This window comes from Ctenopharyngodon idella, chromosome 10 (assembly GCF_019924925.1).
Source record: "Ctenopharyngodon idella isolate HZGC_01 chromosome 10, HZGC01, whole genome shotgun sequence".
NCBI lineage: Eukaryota > Metazoa > Chordata > Actinopteri > Cypriniformes > Xenocyprididae > Ctenopharyngodon > Ctenopharyngodon idella.
Window position 1 is genome coordinate 7,916,637 of NC_067229.1, and position 21,181 is coordinate 7,937,817.

Sequence of the window (21,181 nt, forward strand, 5' to 3'; positions counted from 1 at the left end):
CTACAAACTATTATTTTATTATATTTCAGCATAAACATACATCGCTAGACAGGTAATGAACATAATCTAGCTAACATTTATAATTTATTTACAGCTGAAATGTTGCACGTATATGTAACAAGCAAAGAATTCATCATAATGTACTTTAAATAACATTACAAGTAATGTCAGACAGATATCAGCTCTGCTGTTGTTCGTAGTGATGTTGTACAATGAGGACGTTGTCACGTCGCCGGAAATAGTGTCATAAGTGTCCAAAATTTGTAGTGAACCAGCGTCCTTTACTGTCCTTACCAGTGCCCTAATTTGTGTACACGATATACTGATTCACGAGCTCGGGAGCTAGGGAGCTGATTGAGACACACCCATAGTCTTCAGTTTCCTTTTGGGAACGAATATGTCAAAATATTCCTCATTTAAATAATTCCAGCCCAAGTCATATGCAAAATGAAGCTGCGAGGCCTGATTGATTTAGTTAGAAGTGTGTTGAAACGTGCGGTTATGGTAAAGGGCATGACACACCCAAAGCAGTTGACCAATCACAACACACTAGTGCATCTGACCAATCAGAGCACATTGTGCATTTCGGAAAGAGGGGCTTCATAGAGAAAGGAACTAAACAGGGGTGCGTTGCCTGAACAACAATGTAACTCGCTGATTATCTACCACAGTACGATGCATCATTGGAAAAACTAACCAAATAGTCATGACTGTTTCCCAAAACTTTAGTAACATAACAGAGGTGCGACCATTTTAACCACATTGGTTCAACAATATAGGACTGATGTTAATGAAATCACACGCAGGTAGAGGAGTAATAACTTCTGCTGATTAATCTATTCAAGATCTCTGAAATGCTGCTGTAACGAACACGGCACCTAATGATTACTTCACTTTTTTGTTCCATGTCATTTTGCTTTATTTGATGTTTGATTCATCACAGGTTCCCTTCATAGGTCACACTCTAAAGTTCCCTTGAGCATTTTATGCACATGCACAGATTGTTGACACACTAAAATATACAGATTAAAATGTATGTATATTTAAATGTGATGTGATCTGCAAAAACCCATCACATGGTGAAATTTTACCTATCACAGGTTTCAATACCATATGAAAGCTGGATTCCAAATCTGTTTTTACTTCTTTCATAGCTTGTCTGTAAAAAAAAAAAAGTTATCTGATGTCGGCTGATCGCTCTGATTTTCAGGAATGGAATTCTGAGAAAAACAGGTTTAAATAACTCCTTTTTCGCATAGACATGAAAATGCACTATCCAAACATAAATGGTTGTAATTCAAGAATGCTTTGGAATATAGACCTAAGGTTGGTCTTATTTTAAAGAAGACATTAGTCAGATTATTGTAGAAGTGAAATAAATTATGAAAGTGAAATAAAAAAAAAAAAAAAAAAGTTATAGAAGTTTAAGTTATGAAAATGTAAAAATATAATTATTTTATAATAATATATTACAAAGCATGTTTTACTCTTAAACTGCAAGAAAATAAAAGCCAAAAATGTCAACATTCCAAATTTTAGGTTTAAATATTTCAAAAATGAGCTTCCAGTAAGATTTTATTTGGGCGCAGTACCAAACTTTTTCACTAGATGACACCCAAGCTCCATATCTGACCATTTAAGGGCGCCTCCATTTATTTGAGTGATCTTAACCATATATTTCCATATTTTCATATATTTTATGAAGTAGACATCCTATTCAGAAGTAGTATAGGGCAGTTTGGCAGTATTTGATTTGAATTCAACCTCTAATAAACACATAATTAGAACATGTGTGTTCATAGCTCCGTTGTTCTCTTGTGCTCCGCCTTCTCACGATTACGTTGTATTAGAAAAAAAATCTTTGTGTGCCGTAGTTTATACAGGACTGGAGGAAAATTTGCATTAATACACCTTCATTCTACATGTTATGTGGTTTATTTTGAAAGGTGAACTGTTTGTAGTTTTAAGAGAGGGAAAGCTATGGCCATTTTTTTTTTTACCTCCACTGGGTGTGTTCTTAAACAGTAACGTTAGAGAAAGACAGCCTTGCCACTGTAAATCGCTATTTTTCTGCACTTAACAGGCGAATTTTGCCAAGATATTTTCAGAGATGATAGACAAGATGTTATAGAATGATAAATTTAATGAAAACCCAATTTTGACAAAAAAAAAAAAAAAAAAAAAAAAAGACATTAGACCTATTTTTTTTTTACTTTACTGAAAACGTTCCATCGCGACATCCGACGGGTTTTCCCAGATCGCATCACAAATAGAGTGAAAGATATAGAATGCACTGAATATTAGCTTGATTATTGTGCCGAATGTTCATTGGAACTATGGTTTCGGGAAACAGCAAATCTTTAAACTATGTTGGTAATGACATAGTTGGCTAATAATGCTTTTAGGAAACGCACCCCAGAGCGTTACTGACAGACTGGGAAGAGAGGTGCTGCAACAATGTCAAATATGAAAAAATTATACGTTTTTGAATGTTCAAGCATGAAAACCTCTTCTAGTAGACCCCAAAAACAAGACTTTGTAAAAGGGCATAATAGGTTCTCTTTAATATATTTTATGTTAGGTTTTGTATGGTTTTAGCTAACTATAATAACCGTGGCGTGTACCTCCTCACGGTAGCTGGTGCGGTAAGCTGACTCCAGAGGTTTTTCCAAGAAGTTCAGACTCAGCTTGTTGATGGGTGGCTTGAAGAAGTAATCCTTCATCAGACTAACACAAACAGTATGGAAAGAATGAGAAAGAATGGAAATGAAACACTGAATTACAAAACTACCATCCAAACAAATCTTCTCTCGCTCACCTGTCTTCCTTTATCACTTCCACAAAGTGTACGTCACTTTTCTCTCGAAAGTTTTTGGAGCGTAGAGGGAGGATCGCTGAGTGGTCCTTGCTGCCGCCTCCTTCTGCGGTCAGACTTCCTGCCCAGCTCCTGTCCTTCTCCTGGAGTTTGTCACACAGAGACGACTGGCTGACTCCAACCCGCTCCTCGCACAGAGGACTCAACAGCCCGTTCAGGGTTTTAGGGCTGCGGCCAGCAGGAAACTGTGTGAAAGAAACAGAACATAACTCAAGAGAGTCATTCTTTAAGATTGTGAATACACTAGACCGGTTCAAAACATTCATCCGTTCAGGAATTGGACCACACTGGTAATGTAGGCTTTTGATTCATCAAAATCAACCAGTTCAAAAGAGCCATTCAACCAGGAATCAGTTATAATGCAGATCACTAAAACGAACCATTTCAAAAATCAGTCCTAGTGCAGATCAATAAAAAGTAGCAGCTCAAAACATTCACTAAAAAGGAACCAGTTCAAAAGATTAATTTGTTTGGGAACTGGACTGCAATGGTCGTGCTGTAGGTTTTTGATTGATCAAAAAACCTGGTTCAAAAAAGACAGTCATCCAGGAATCGGTTCTAATGCAGGTCAATAAAAAGAACCAGTGCAAAAGAGTCATACATTTGGAAATTTTGGAGTTTTTTCGATTCAGTAAAAGAAACCAGCTCCAGACACTTTTGTGCAGGAACTGGACTGCACTGGTTGTGATGTAGGTTTTTGATTAATCAAAAAGAACCAGTTCAAAAGCGCCATTCATCCAGGCATTGGTTCAAATGAAGATCATTAACAAGAACTAGCTCAAAAGAGTCACTGGTTTGGGAATTAGACTATATTAGCCACATTGTATGTTTATGATTCACTAAAAAGAACCAGTTTAAAAGATTCATTTGTTCAGGAATCAGACTGCACTGGTCGTGCTGTAGGTTTTTGACGGATCAAAAAGAACCATTTGTCCAGGAATCCATTCTAATGTTGACTAAATGATTGAACTTCAGTAGTGTGTATGGAAAAGAGCAGCGTTTGGCCACATCAAAAAAATCTGCCATCTCTAAGTTTATTTGAGACTAAAGGTACATAAAACCCTCTCAGCTCAATTGTTATACTCATAATAATTACATCGACTTTAATACTGCACAATATTTTATTTACCCAGAATAAATATATTAAAATATAATAAATTCATTATCTGCTTATGAACACCTGCTGAAATTGAGTACGTTGGGTTCTTGCACCAAGGTGTGTGCTTCCATTGCGCAATCTACTGAGGTTTTTTTGTTGAGAACTGTTAGTTTAGTTTTGTTATGTACCTTGTTGCTGTTGGCTCTATGTTCATCCTGGCAGCCATTTCGAGTTGCCTCATCTGCTATCGGATTGTCAACGGCATCTATGGAGATGCTACACACAGGCTATGGAGAGAAAGAGACAGTAAGAAAAAGAAAAATTAAATAAAGGTTTGAAATGACATGAGGGTAAGTAAATAATGACAGAATTATTAGAGCTATTCACTTCACATTTGTGTAATTAAAACAGCATTTCTGTGCGTGTTGAGGGACGTACCTTGCCGTGTGAGAGAGGTTCTGTGATGGCGCTGTGCGCGAGATCTGGAGTGTGCGTGTTTGAGGATGGGCTTAACATTTCGCCAAAATCTCGGCCCAAACTGAGCTGAGAACAGCCACACTGTGAGCCCATCTTCCGGCCCGAGATCAGATAAGTCTTTAAACCTACAAACAAAAGAAATATGTATTGAAATCCCTCATGACATTTTCCTCTACATATTTCCCAGCAGTCCTTAGAACATTTTTCACAAATCTATATGCAGATTTGTTATTCCTTAATGTTCAAACATTGGCTACAAATAAAATAATCATGTAATTTTTCTTCGGAGGCTAATTTATAAAACCCTAGACTATATGGTTATTTGTACACCACTGTTCAAGTATGGGGTCAGTAAGATCTTTAAATATTTTTGAAAGAAGTCTTGCTCACCATGGCTTTTATTTGACCAAAGCACAATAAAAGCAGTAATATTGAGAAATATTATTACCATTTAAAAGAACAGTTTTTTTTGAATATATTGTTAAATGTAATTTATTCCTGTGATTCAAAGCTGAATTTTCAGCATCATTACTCTAGTCTTAAGTGTCACATGATCCTTCAGAAATCATTCTAATATGCTAATTTGCTGCTCAAGAAACATTTATGATTATTATCAACGTTGAAAACAGTTGTGCTTCTTAATACTTTTGTGGAAACTGTGATATATTTTTCAGGATCCTTTGATAAATAGAAAGTTCAGATGAACATTTATTTGAAATAGAAATTTTTTCTAACACATTATAAATGTCTTTACTGTCACTTTTGATCAATTTAATGCATCCTTGTTGAATAATAAAAGTATTATTTCTTTTTAAATAATTGAAAAAGAATCCACAGTAGCACAGTAGTGGTTCTAGGTAACAACCATTAAGATGGATTTTACCCAAAAAAAAAAAAAAAAAAGTCTCCCATTGACTTGCATGATTTGAATAGTCGTTAACATTAACAATCTCACATGATGTCATTATAATACTGGTTCTTATAAAACATCTAGCTTTAGGCTACACGAGTAATGATTTATTACCGTAAAATGAACTGTAATTGGATAATCTCATTTCCGCAAATCCACTTTTCCTATGAGGGCAAACAAGGCCTGATCCCCCGCTGATACTACGCAGACACACATCAAGTGCTTGAAAGCACCTGAGCAGGTTTGTTTCAGCACTGGTGTTTACATTAAACAATACTAAGCACGAGGATGAGCGCTTCTGTTGTACCAACACTCACACACACTTCAGTGTCCGGTGGAGAAGCTCTGTTGCACCAATACAGGCAAAAGCAAACAGAGAGCGATTACAGCAGGGCAGTATCAGCCTGTTCAAACATAAGGCTTACAAGCTAACCGTGTTACACGCGTATATAATCTCCTAAAGCACACACAGGCTAAGTGTCAGTGCTAACACTTCTGCAGGGAAATGTCTGTGCATATTTGTACATAAACTACATGTAGCCTCCAGGAACATTTTCTCAAAAGAGTTCCTCAAGCAGCTTCCGTGAGAAATGAAAGACACGTCTGAGAATAAACAGGTCTGTACTCTCTGCCATAACTCACCAGAGTTGTAAGCATCCAGCCTAACAAACCCTCATAAAGATCAGCTCTGCTGTTTCTCATACACATCAACACAGTAGCAACCATACAATACTCTACACGATTATTTGATATGTTCATGTAATTGTGATAACCATTATTGTGCACTTGAAAGGCTTGTCACATGTTGCCAGCCAAAAAAAAAAAAAATAATATATAAAAAAAAAAAAAAATATAAAATATAATATATTTTAAAAATATATTTTACATATTATTATTTCTCTAATTTTCTATTTCATTTGAATGCTGACTAGGTTACATAAAAATAAATGTAAATATTAATACATTTTATTGACAATTTAGTTTTTTTCAACTTTTTTATTAAACAATTAAAGGGTTAGTTCACCCAAAAATGATAATGCCATTAATTACTGGCCCTCATGTCGTTCTACACCCTTAAGACCTTCGTTCATCTTCGGAACACAAATTGAGATATTTTTGATAAAGCAACAGGAATACTTTTTGCGCACCAAAAAAACAAAATAATGACTTTTCAACAATATCTAGTGATGGCCGGTTTCAAAACACTGCTTCATGAAGCTTCGAAGCTTTATGAATCTTTTGTTTCGAATTCATTGTTTCAAGTGCCAAAGTCACATGATTTCAGTAAACGAGGCTTCGTTACGTCATAAGTGTTTCAATATTTTACGTGACTTTGGCAGTTTGATACGCGATCCGAACCACTGATTCGAAAAAAAGATTCGCAAAGCTCCGAAGCAGTGTTTTGAAATCGGCCATCACTAGATATTTTTGAAAAGTCGTTATTTTGTTTTTTTGGCGCACAAAGTATTCTCGTCGATTCATAATATTAAGGTTGAACCACTGTAGTCACATGAACTGTTTTAAATATGTCTTTAGTACCTTTCTGGATCTTGAGAGGTTCAGTGACATTGCTGGCAATGCAGGCCTCACTGAGCTATCGGATTTCATCAAAAATATCTTAATTTGTGTTCCGAAGATGAAAGAAAGTCTAACGGGTGTAGAACGACATGAGGGTGAGTAATAAATGACATAATTTTCATTTTTGGGTGAACTAACTCTTTAAATTGTAAATTACAGTTATTTGTTTGACAATTAATCATCAAAATGTAATGATCATGAGAGCCCTAGGCAGAATGACATACAAGACTACTAAAGCAACAAGACTTTATACTTTATACTCTTAAAAAGTCAACCTATAAATGGCTTATTAATTGCATTAAAATGGTCCAAGATATATCATCTTTATATAATAAAATTAATTTAGCTAGATGCTAATGTTGATGTGCAAATGCTAACAGCTCATGACAAAGGAATCTGTGGTATTAAGATCAGGGTTTTGATCCTGCATTGAAAATATTTTGGCAGCCACTAAAATGAATTTTTGTCCTGCTAAAGATTTATTTGATAATTTAATGCAACAATACTTTGCAACGATACTTTTACTGCACGCTTTTGAATCCTTTCATTATAGCCAACAAAGTATTAACACAATGTCAATAAAAGATTTATTGCACAGCGTAGACAGCTTCATTGATTATAATGGGAGGTTTTACAAGAGTGCAACTTTAAAGCTGCCTGTCAATTGCTTGAGTTTAACACGAGGTACACAGTTATAATGGCAGTGATCTTTGCTCGCTTAATGTATATATTTTTCATGCTGCCAATTACACACTGCAAAGTTTCTGGACTGACAACCATAGTTAAATGCGTGACTGAATATGTTGAAAATGAAAACACTTAATTCTAAGGTAATAGGCAAGGGCCAGTTACCGGTTTCAAGGTAAACCGTGGTTTGAAAACGTCACTGTTTCAAAACCACTAAGATTTTCCGTTTCTGTGGTATGAGCTGTTTTATTATCTCGTTAAAGACGGAAAGTGCAGGAATCCTCCAGACTGTGTGCAGCATAGAGAGTAACACGACCCCTCCCCCTCCTGTTGGTGCAAGCAGTCAGTCACCTGTGTGTAGGATGGCGAAGAAGCGCCATTTGCGGGAGACTATTAGCATGTTCACCAGGGTTCAAAGCGCCAAATGAGAGTAAAAATCAGGGTTGAAGCGGTTAATCACCAGTTGTCCGGTAACTTTTATGAATTTTGACAATGCATAGATGTGAGAATGTGATGTGTCTTTGTGCGATCATCAAATTGCAACAGATGTGATGTAATTAAATATGTAGTCTGACGCGCTGCATAGTGTAAAACAGCTTTCAGTTTTGATTCACAGAAAATGCTGCTCTGCAAGCGCTGTGTGTTTGAGTCGCTTATAATTTGCATTTGGGAACGCGACGTGCACCAACCATCTGTAATGAGTGTCGTTTATAAATCTGTTGTCAAAGAGAAATGTCTTCCTGGATCTCCCTGTGATTTTCATCCAAAATAAATGCTCAATGATTTAACGTTTGAAAGCAAGAAATAAAGACATCCATAAATGTTAGTACTGTAACTTTACTGTTGTTCTGTAATATATATAAAAAAAAATAATAATTATTTATATCATATAATAGCTATTAATACTTTAATATTTTCATTATAACAATTAATATATTTTTTGTCTTCAGCTGATCACATGCCTGACTCACTTAAATGACTGCATTTATTTTATTTTATATAATTTTAATTTAAATAATAAGAATTAATTTATTTATTTGACATACATGTTTACTACTTTTCCAAATATTCTATATATTGCGTTCAATGGAAAAAAATTTGTTTTTTAACCAGACATTTTAAAATTTTAGAGCTATAATCGAAACCGTGATATTTTTGCTTAAGGTTATCATACTGTCAAAATCTCATACCAGCCCATGCCTAGATGTAATGTGTTATTTTGTTGTCCATTTTATTGACAACTTCCTTTTTAAAATCAGTCACTCAGCGACTTTTTACATATAAATTTACAGATTTTTAAATATAGTTCTAAGCGCCTTGTTTTTTATTTCATGAGTAACACATTAAGTTAATATTAACATTTATTTTTTGGATTTTTTTGTCAGTACTGCGCTTGGGTAGGGAACTGGGAGTGTGGATGATCATGTTTGTCCTCCACCACCAAAGATCACTGTTTTGACCCAGGAAAAACCCTGAAGATCTAACTTTAAGATGTGGCAAGTTGTCCCTCTCAGAAAAGTATGTACTTTCTCATCACCAGCACATAGCATGCAAATTGATATTCAGCCACTGTTTCGTGCTCAGCTACAAACACAGGGCCACTTCCGAACAAGCTTGGTGCCAAAGTACATACAGATCCGTACACAAAATTGACAATCGTTCAAACACAATGGAGCTGCAGAGGCCACATCAATGAGCCATTCATGAACATCAAGCCCTTTTTAGCCTCTTTGTGCCTAGAGACAGATTAATGCAGACCTGAGCCACAATTCAGAGCAGAGCTAATGAGCTTCTGGGTCAGAACCTGTCTGAGCTGGATGGCCATATGGGCCCGCTCCTCCCAAGAGATCTGGGCTCAAGGAAGTCATAAATAGTCCTTTGACCTCTCAAACATGGGAACTGAAAGCAGGCTGGGATCAGGGGATATTCTTGCAGTACACACAACCCCGGAGGCACTGCCTTCTTCCAGGGAACTGCCACAAAATAATTCAACATAGCTGGGAATCCCAGCCTGGGATTAAACCGTGAGGTTCCCCAGACTAGAATTTCCATTGCAGCACATTAGCATATGCAGCCACATAGATACTGACACATGCAAAGGTTCAAGAAGGTGCATCTCTGGTAACAGTATAGGAACAAAGTGGCACCTTCCTGTCATTGTTGCCCCTTGATGATAGTATCCCCATTATATTTTGCCAACTGTATTTATTTGTAGCAAATGGATTTAAGTGATTGTTTCTTTATTTACAATATGCCTAGTTATGACACATTGAGCTTTTTTTTTTTTTTTTTTGAAGTCATTTACATATAGAAATTTTATGTAAATAAAAATACAGTAGCACAAACAGCATATTTGATTCTAAGGGTCTGTAAGAGGGTGACTGACTTGCTACTGATTTGTAGTAACAATTTTTTGTACAAGAAACACTGACAAAAAAAAGTGGATTCAGGGGGGAAAAGCAAGCAGAACTAAAGGCAGCTGCTTTGACTCTGAGAGTTGCAATATGCCATTTCCTCTCTAGCAGTATCTATTGCTTCAGGCATTTACAATAGAACCTGCTTATTATGGCTGCAGTTGGGAACCTTGTAAAGTAACAACTGACATAAGTATCATAAGATAAGAAAATGTGTGTGTTATACCAAGCAGAACTGGCACCTTGATTCCTCAAATGACTCAAAGGGATAAATGAAAGCATTTTTCATCAGTAGTTGTGCACTGCAGCAAACAACAGGTGAAGAAAAAGATAAAATAAGACTTTAAATATTAATATAAAAGATCTGATAAAATGCAGGTCAGTGTCCATCTAGAGCACATTTATCTATTGGTGGTCATTGATCAGAAGAGGATGAACCATCTGCATGTAAGAGGGATAGAGAGAGCGAATTATCTCCTGATGGACCTTATTGATTGCCATTAACAGAGTGAAGCATCCACCCAGCATGCCTCAGCACAAAGTTCAGCTTGGGATTTTCTATCTTAAACAAAAAGATGTAAAAGTCTTTTAAATAAATGCAAACTAGATCTCTTCTATTCAATCCAAAAGGTTTTAATTATATTTTGCTACATATAAAAGGTATTTTAAAGATTTTAAAGTGTCAAAAGGTCATTCGGTTTAACCGTCCAAAGGCCAATACAGCCATTTCATTTGTGATTAAAATATCTTAAAATGTAATAAATGTATATATTATTTATTCCGGCATGATTTTATAACATCATATCAACATAGTGCAAAATGGTATTAAAATTATGTGTAGACGTTGTTGCTTTGTTATGAGAAAAAATGGCAGGAAAAATGAATTTTCACTGATGTCATTCAGAGTAACCAATATAAAGGGACCATTTTGAAGTCATGCGGTCAATATCATGCGACAGGATGTGACATCATTCAGATACCTGCAAAGGACCACATGGCCATGAAGTAAAGTAACTTATTCTCTCTTTAACTATTTGAAAAATTCATGTTTTCACTTGCTCCTGAAACATCAGGTCATTCGGTACAACCAATATAAAACATGGGAAATGTTGTAATATTTTAAAAATTTGTACACTGTTGTAATAAAACATAGTGAATTCTTTGGGTTCAGTTGCAGTACAGTGCATTGTTATGGGAAGAGCACATCCACAACAGGAATTACACATTCTGACTCGCTAACAAAGCACTTCGGTTTTCAGTAATATTACAAAGTAATAATATTAATACAATAATATACAGTAATATACTAATAAACAGTAATATTAATTGTTTCTTTTTCAAAAACATTGATGCATTTTTAATAGCACTTTTATTTTTCACGTATTATTTTCATCAACAATATGGTTTAAAATAATTTCATTATTGTCCGCGCTATTCCATTTTATTTATCTATGACACATGCATTTTGATTCTTTATACTTTATACACTTTATACTTTTTTGATAAAGAAAGTTGGCCATAGGAGTGTAAAATTTTAATTTTAAAACTTACACTGGTTCAAACTGTAAGGTCCATGTTTGATTTATGTTGAAGTGCTTGGGACATGGCTTTTAACGGGGAGACGTTTTTGTAATAAGGCTCTCAAAATTATATAAAAATTTGGATTTCGATTTATCGGCCAAAATATCGGATATTAGCTTTCAAATATAAAGAATTATTGGTTATCCGTATTGGCCAAAATTTTCATATCGGTGCATCCCTGCTTTTAAACAAAATAATCAAGTAGTAAAGGCATGTAAAGGTTTTGACCTATGCACATTAAGGCTAGCTCAAGTGCAAGCTGCATGCTAATGGAAATGAAGTCACTGTAGACATGTTCGGATTGACCGAGCAAACACAAAGCTGGCATCTGAACCACAAACTGAAGCAGCAGTGAGTAGTTTGAAGGCAAATGTTGCCTCTATAAAAATAGAGTTGATAACAGTTGCAATTCGGCAACAATCTCTAAAAATCACACGGCTAGAGGCTGAGAGCTGTCAAGGACTTGTTGATGAGGCAAAGTCTTGACTAGTGACGTCTCGACCCTAGTGGAAGGCACAGGTGGATATTCTTAAAACTAATATAGATGGGCAATCAAAAAGCAAAGACCTAGACAACAGGTCAAGGAGGAACAACCTGAGACATGGGGGAATAAATGTGAAAGCTAACAAGAGTTCATCATCACATCTGTCTGAGCTAGGCTAGGCCCACATGAGGTGTCTCTTGTGGATTAAACTAATTTGATATCGCAACCCAACTGAGCAGGAGTTTCAAACTCTGCTCCTGGAAGGCCACTATGCTGCAGAGTTTAGCTTGAACCTCAATTAAACACAGCCAGATAATCAAGGTCTTGAGGATTACAGGCAGGTGTGTTGGCACAGAGTGGAACTAAAATCTGTAGGACTGTAACCCTTTAAGAACAGAGTTTATCAAACCCTGCTCCTGCTACCATACAGCAGAGTCGAGTGCCAACCTATATCAAGCACAGCTGAACCATCTAATAAAGATGTTTAGGATTACTTAAAAAAAATAAAAAATAAATAACAGGCAGGTGTGTTAGAGTATAGTTGAAACTCTCCAAAAGCAGGGTTGGCTACCCTTGGTTTACCATGAAAAAGAGAACTACTTACCTCAGTGGCCCCCAACTTCCTGTTCCTAAAGATGCTACAAAAGTGTAGAATATAACACTTTTTAACTCTGACAAAATCTTCACACATCAGTTTAATGTTTCCCTGCAAGTGCACTTTAACTTCCAAGCTGATTCAATCAGTGTTTCACCATCTCACTCTCTTTGTTTTTGGCATGTTTTCCCGTGTACACAAAACCAAATATAAGCCTCGTCTTGTCAGGGCAGGATGCCCACGGTAGGTCAGGTGAAAGAGATTGAGAGACTGCCTCTTCACATGGACTGACTGTGACATTCCTCATGAGCATCCAAAGTCTCCAGAGTCAATCCCTTCATATTACTCCATTCATTGCAGAAGTAAAGGAATGAAAGAAGAACAGGAACCCTCAAGAAAATTCAACTTACCAGGTCAAAATAATATAAAATTCTGCAGTTTGTCCAATTAGTTCAGTCTCTAGGATATTTTGGTACCTAGATATGACTGAGGTTCCTGATTCAACGCAAACTTACGGGATTTTCTGGCAATTCAGATTACCCAAAAGTTTAATACATTAGGGTTATGGATTTGCTCCAATCCCTAAGTTAAGTACGAGCAACAGTTTGCCCTAGGAAACACCCTTTGAAATGTCACAGATTGTTGTGCGGTTTTCCTGCAATACTTCAGAGCATCTTAGTAGTGAGATCTGTACTGTTAACAGACCGCAGCAAGCTTGCCCTGCATTCACTTCCTGTCACATGACCTTTGACCCAAGCAACTGTGGTCTTTGCCCTGCTGGGTCACGTGCCCTGCAACTCCAGAGACGACAACTTTATGCACCTAGTGCCTGGGTTTATCGCAAAACACATCTTTTGGCTGACAAAAGGATCCAGTGGAAATTTAACAAGCTAATTAGCGTGATGCAAGGACGACCTGTCCCTAACTTTCGATGTGTCTCTTCCTCTGAGAGATGGCAGTAACTTACTCCCACTCTCTCTCTCTTCCTCTCCTGGCTAACCACAATGTTTCCACTCGTTTTGGCAACCTTTGTAGTGCAGACAAAAACAGAGGGAAAGGTAGCAAAGATGAAAGAACGATGCAAAAAGGTGATAAAGTGATAAAACTGAACAGACTAGAATCAGTGTGTGAAACATTAAATTAATTTAAAGAAATTTCTGTCAGAAATTTGTTTGGGGTGCAATCAGATGAGGTTTGTTTTGCCAAACCTGGTCACGTCACGTTTTGAGCTGGATGGAAAGATGCTTGTCTGCTCTAGGCCAGATGTTTTCAAGCCGCTTCCTGTTTGCTCATCTTTGGTTTTCTCTTTATGAATATGTCTCAGTCTTTTCCACTCATCCAATAGCCTCGTTCTTTCTTCTTTCTGACTTCCTGTCTCCAACTCTCTTTTCACATGTGTGTCTTCTGTGAAATGTGTCCTTGCTGTTTTGCTGATAATTCTGTTTCCATTTCTCTTGCTTTCTCAGAGATGGGCGGGGAATAAAGAGACGAGTAGAAGAGGACAGAGAAAAAGAGTGTGTCCTGTGTGGTTTCTGATGACACCATATTAGGATACAGTGATGAGCCCAAGGATACGCACAACTCCCACCCCTGACTTGCTCTCTCTCTCTCTCTCTCTCTCTCAATTCAATTTAAAGCTTTATTGGAATGAGAAAAATTGTTTTTTATTGCCAAATAAATGACAAAAGAGAATCTTTGAAACTGAACAAGTACAGAAAACCATAATAAAATGTACAGAATAAAATAATTTAAAACTTAATCTAGGATGGTGAATTAATGCATTAATTTAGTATGATTAATTATAAATGTAAATGGGTATTTAAATGGTTAGTTAACCTAAAAATTTCTGTCATTAAGTACTCACCCTCATGTCATGCCAAACCTGTGAGACCTTCGTTCATCTTCGGAACACAATTTAAGATATTTTTACCAATGAAATCCAAGGGTTTCTGAACCACACATCGGCAGCAACATCATTACACCTTTTGAGGTCCAGAAAGGTATTAAAGACATCGTTAAAATAGTCAACGTGACTGCAGTGGTTCAACCTTAATGTTATGAAGCGACGAGAATACTTTTTGTGCGTGAAAACAAAACAAAAATAACGACTTTAACAATTTGAACTGTCATACGTAGTTGACGTAGTGAACGCAGTACAGCGCTTTCATGTTTACGCCGAACGCCAGCTCAATATTGGCCGACGCTGTACACGTGAGCAGCATGACGCATGCGTGTGATGCTGATGAAGGAGCTGGCCAATAATGAGTCGGCGTTCTGGCTTAGAACCTGGAAGCCTGCACTGCGTTCACTACGTCAACTGCGTATGACAACAGTTCAAATTGTTAAATAAAGTCGTTATTTTTGTTTTGTTTTCGCGCACAAAAAGTATTCTCATCGCTTCATAACATTAAGGTTGAACCACTGCAGTCACGTTGACTATTTTAACGATGTCTTTAATACCTTTCTGGACCTCAAAAGGGGTAATGATGTTGCTGCCTACATGTGGTTCAGAAACCCTTGGATTTCATTGGTAAAAATATCTTAATTCGTGTTCTGAAGATGAACGAAGGTCTCACAGGTTTTGCACGACATGAGGGTGAGTACTTAATCACAGAAATTTTTGGGTTAACTAACCCTTTAAATTCCAATTTACATTTATAATTAATCATACTAAATTAATGTCTTCCGAAGATGAACGATGTTCTTACTAGTTTGGGACGACATGAGGGTGCTTAAATGACAGAAGTTTCATTTTTGGGTGAACTAACCTTTAAATCTGTGATAAAGAAATTTACGGAAACTAATTATTATTCTTAGAGCTGTGGAATATAATCGTTTTTACGATGCATCGCGATGCTGATGTGAATGATTCTGCATCAATGCATAAAAACAAAAACTTTTTTTTTTTTTTTTTTTTTTAAATGTAATTAAATATCATACATATTAATGTACTGCTTCATTCTAAATAAAGTACTTTATTATATATTCATTCAAAAAAAGTTGCATATGTCCTTCAGAAGCAAAGCACTTGCATCTGATGTTCGCAGATAACGTACCTGACTACTTGAAAGGATATTTGAGAAAATTTTATTTTCTACGAAAAGAACATGCATGAATGAGAAAAAGTGTGAGACATACTTAATGTTAAAATTAAGCGCAATAAGCCACAAAAAAGATCTCAACGTGTTACTCGCACTGACTGACCCAACACTGCATATTGCAATCAGATACAAAGAATTATATAGAAATTTCAGTCTTGGCACGTATTCATGTAAACAAAGTCAGTTATGTTTTAATATAAAACTGCTGCTGTCTGTGTCATTAAAAGCCAATTAACTGACCATCATGACCCATCCCCAGACTGTACATCAATGCCTTCATTCTTTGTCGTCTGTGAAGATCAAGTTGTTTGATTTGGTGTATAGAATTTGTTGGGGTCAAATGTTTGTAGGTATCTCCTGCTCTCTCCCTCCATTCCAAACTCTGTTGTTGCTTACAACACTTAAATGAGGCCAGGGAATGCAAAGGGAGTCAGTCTCTCTCTCTCTCTCTCTCCTCTATCTCACTCAATCACGCTCTCTATTTCTCTCTGGTCTTGAGCACACAGGATGACGCACAGGGTGAGTGAGCTGCGTCATACTGACACACATGGACCTACAGCAATGTCCCTCAGTCGAACAGTGACCAAGATAGAGGAGATGAGCATACTTTTCTCTTAGTTTCTCTCCCTCGGACAAGCACACAAAGGTACAACGGTTTGCTGAATCATTGATACATTAAACCATATCCTGTCCCAAGAGCACATTATTATCCGATGGCATGATCGAGCATTCTGCTGTGTGTCTCTTTTCCACTCTCACACACACACACACACACACACACACACACTATACAGTACCTGATAAACACCAAGAAGCCACTCTAAAAAAAGAAATTGAAATTGCAGACACCTATGATTCACAAACTTCTACACACCTCTCACCCCTTGTATGATCTCTGATCCAAAATTTAGGCAATTTTGAATGCATTTTAAGATGCCAATAAGAGTTCAGTACTCTCAGCTCTATTTAACATGTTTTAATTACATTTATAGATCCTAGGACTGGGTTTAAATATCGATTCCCCGGTTTTAATTTAAATATAGATATTAAGGGTTGGGCTACCAAATTGGCATCAGACGATGTCTACAGTGAAACATTGCGATGGATGGGTGGGTGGATTTAATTCATTGGTGCTGGAAGGGCTTGAATGAAGCATGTTTGGCTTTAGATAAAACTGCTAGAGGATACAGCGCTGGAATATCATTACCACAAACGATCCTGAGTGCTTGTGGTGTGATCCGCACCACTGTTTTGAAGTGCTGCTCACTTTAGCTAGAAACAGTAAAATGGTGCTACCATTCCGTCTCGCGGTCAGGATGGAAACATGCCGGGGTCTGGATGCAGGGGTCTGGTGGAATCACGATGCTGGCTCAACATCGGGATGTCTGTCAGCATCGGCGATAGACGATGTCATCGTCCATCGGCCCAACCCTAATAGATATATTACATTATTAAGTGATTCCATAAAGCGCGTTTTTCGAAGCCACACAAATTATATGCATTATGCCATTGAACAAATATGACGAAAAAAGCACTGCTGCATTATTATAACATCAGTATTTTTATTTATTTATTTTTAAAAGAAACATCTAAAAGCAATATGACCGTCTCAAATAACTCAGATATCGGGTAATGCATTTGAACACGAAACCAAACACTGATATGCAGCGCATTCAGCATGTTAATAAATGTTGATATCCCAACGCATCCTATATTAGATTAATCAGATGTAGCTATTACAACTTTCATCTGCAAAAAGTTGGCGAATGCAAACGTGAGCTTAAACGAAAGTGTAACTCCGATTGCGCTATAAAAAAAGCAGCCAATGAAACGAAAGCACAACAAATTTGATCTATTTTTAGGCTACATTACTGTCACTATTGTAATTTTTTTTATTGATTCTAATATTTCAGCAATATTTTGGATTCAATTTGTAATTTCTGAACAACCAAAATGTTATTTTACTGTATGAAAATCACTGCTTATTGCTTAATTATGAATATAATTTAAAAAGGATATTTTCAGCACAAGATAAAAGCTTGGCGTTGCTGTGGCAAGCTAAACAATCAGAGCTCAGGGCACTGCCATAACCAATCAGGAGGGGGAAAAAAAACAAAACCAAAAAAAAAACATTTCTATTATCATTTACATGATCGATCATCACTGTCGCAATCGAGTACTCGATTGCTGTTGCACATCCCTAAGATTTATACAACAATGATGTACTAAAAACAGAGAAAAAAACTACATGCCTATCTGAACATGTAATATGCATGTGCATGATGTCACCGTTTTCAAACATTTGCGTTTTTGTAGTTTACACGGTCACGGAGATGATAACTACCATTTTCAAAAACATGCACTTTGACACCTGTTTTTAATAGTTCGCATTTTCAGGTCCCCAAAATGCTGGTGTCGTGTAAATGAACGGCCAAAGCGCATAAAAAGTTCTCTGTTTTTAGTTGTGTATATGTGTCGTGTAAATGCCCCCTTAAGCCCAGAACACACCAAGCCGACGGTCAGCCGTCGGGCAGTTTTTGTTCGTCGGCCGACTAAGTTTTCTCAGTGTGTTCCGCACCGTCAGCTGAAGTTGGTCCTCGTCGGCTTTTTTCCGGCTGATTCGACAGAGAGAGAGAACTCTGATTGGCTGTTCAATATAGCAAATGAGTCAGTTCACAAGAATATAAGCAAAAGTTATGAAAGCAAGCAAATAAGTCATGATGGCACAGACAGAAGATTGTTTTAATTTTACGTTATCTTACCTGAGCGCTCGAATGCACGAATATTTTCATAATAACATGAGTAGAGTGGAATAAAGAATGTGATCAGTATGATTGATATTCAAAATGGTAAGCAAGCGCTGCTTTGTTTATGGTTTGTATACATGCAGTCTTAGTTTCGCTTTCCCTTTTTGAATGACGAATATAGACAAATATATCTTCTTAAATATACAGTTATCTCCTTTATACGCAGGCGCAGAACGCGCGTGCTAGTTGACAGTCGGCTGAAGTTCTTTCGATGTGTTCAAGCACATATTTTTTCCCTGACGCAGCCGACGTGAGGCGAAAACACTGTCGGCTTTCGTTGCCGCTAGTCGGGTTGGTGTGATGTTGCATGAATAAAACTCAACTAAACAGCATTAGTTTACAGCATTAGTTGAGACAGACTTTTTATCCTTGAGAAAAATTGAAATGTACCTAACATTTTTTCTAAATGAATCAATATCAAAATCGAGATTGGAATCAAATTGAATGGAGACCAAATTCATGAAATATCCAGCCCTAGTTGAATTATTTTGCAGAATCCCAAAAATTCAGACAAAATCTGGACTATGTGCAAATAAAACTTAATTTAATTCAACACCATAAAAAGCATTACTTCACCTAACAAAAAGTAACAATCAACTAAATTTAAATTGCATATTGCGGATTTCAGCATGTAATTCTGCCCTCCAACTTGCATTACAAAAGCTCATCTGTGGTAGAAAACATCCCCATCCCATGTGCTGGCTGTGCACTCACTGAGCAGATGTATGTGCGCATGATCCCTCAGTGCTCGCTTGCATCGTTGCTTTTAAAAATCCACACACACAGCTTTATGTGTCACCACTGGGAATGTGACGCACTAGATCTGACGCGACAGCCCCGTGTATGTGGGCAGGTGTGTTGACGTGCGAAACATGCAATGCATGTCATGCAACTTGCACTGAAGGTCACAGTGCATGTGTGTGGATTGATCCTGTAGTCTGAGTCGACCTTTTGTAGTAGAAAAATTACAAAAATAGTAATGGAAACACACACACCCCCCTAGGTATTTACATATTTTTGTCTATTTAAAAAAAAACTAACTACTAAATATCTCTAACATAGACATAAGAAGCCTCTCACAGCGCATGCTCTGTAACGCACACTTTCACACGCACACACACACACACACACACACACACAACCAACATGACTCTGACCTCTGGCTACAGGAAGGTGTCTTATCAAAGTAATTCCCTGACCTGTTCACAAGCAACGCCAAGGCCAAAGCCTGGCAAACACACAAAACCAACCAGCTGTGTCAACACCACATGCACAGTGGTGTGGTGATGTAAAAGCTGAGTGTAAAGAGAAAGAGAGAAAAGGGGGAAAAAAAATGAAAAACCTCTGGAGCTTAAATATGCCGTCAGTTTCAGAGCATGAGTTAGGGAACAAGCCGTGGCATGTTTCTCCAGAAAAAGAGGAAGATTTTTTAGATTAGTCAAGAACAGGTCATGACATCACCTGACAAGACTGTTACTCTAAATTGTAGTCAAGAGCTTCAGCTCAAGGCAGAGAGGAATCTTAAAACATGAGGTGGGTGGGTGTCTGTGTGTATCTCTTAAAGTTTACTGGCTGAGAGATGAGGACACGAAAGTTCATGGAGTTGAATCTAAACTCACAGCAATGATTTTCTACAGAAGACAGATTTTAGATGTGGTCGCATTACTGACATTTGCAAGCAAAAAAAGGTTCATTGTCTATTGTCAATAATGCAGAGATGTTTGAAGAACAGCTCACACAAAAGTCACTTTCAAACAAAACAGCTTTCTGCTGGTCAACGTGGCAAATTCACAAGATGACCTGTGTGGGAAAATCTTTCGCCCTCATGCAAAATTTACAATCATGTGGATTCCTATTAAAATAATTGGATTTTGCTGACGAAAATTGTAAATGTGTAAACAATGTGTAAATTGTGTAAACTGTAAACAATGGTAAATGTGGCCGCACCTTTAGTCTTACAAACACTATCACAGAATAAAACCTAATGGTCTTGATTCACAAAACAAGCAAAACATGAAATTTCTGTAATTCGTAATACAATTTTTGCATAAACTGCATCCAATTTGATTAATCAGTTTATCTAAGAATGATTTTAAACAATTGAAATTCTACTTCTTAAAGAGAGTTCAGAGTCAGGCCACGCTGTGATAATGATTTATCTGTGAATGAATCATTCTTTTAAACCGGTTCTTTGATGTTGATTGCTGGAATTGATTTGCAAAGTGTTTGTGCATCTCTTAACTGCAACAACTTCCTTTGGACGTAAATCTATGAGGTGGTTGATGTTTAAATCAAACAAAACATAATTAAAAAAATAAATAACTTCCGGGAACTCCTCTGAGTAGCTTTTTTCACCGATTCACTGAAACAAGGTGCTGAATGAGCAGATTTGCTGCAATAAACAACACTAGCACTGTGTTTTGAGTTTTCTGCATGCATGGAAAATCCTAAGTTTTCGCTTGCAAAATGTTTGCTTTCCCTGAGAAACTATGTTTGCTCACAAAACTTGAGTTCTTTGCAAGTGAACGCAAAGTTTACGTGGGGGAAACGCAAAAGTTTGCGAGAGAATGCAA

The 21,181-nt window shown here is 37.0% G+C and overlaps 1 protein-coding gene across 1 annotated transcript in view; it reads right to left on the bottom strand.

Annotated features, from left to right (window-relative positions):
- adcy9 (adenylate cyclase 9) overlaps positions 1–21,181 on the bottom strand; it is a 39,532-nt gene that overhangs the window by 10,251 nt on the left and 8,100 nt on the right. The window contains exons 2-5 of the mRNA XM_051909063.1: positions 4,413–4,576; positions 4,163–4,261; positions 2,819–3,060; positions 2,625–2,727 (exon numbers count right to left, since the gene is read on the bottom strand). Of these exons, the coding sequence (XP_051765023.1) occupies positions 2,625–2,727; positions 2,819–3,060; positions 4,163–4,261; positions 4,413–4,576 (608 nt within the window). The remainder of the gene's footprint in view (positions 1–2,624; positions 2,728–2,818; positions 3,061–4,162; positions 4,262–4,412; positions 4,577–21,181) is intronic.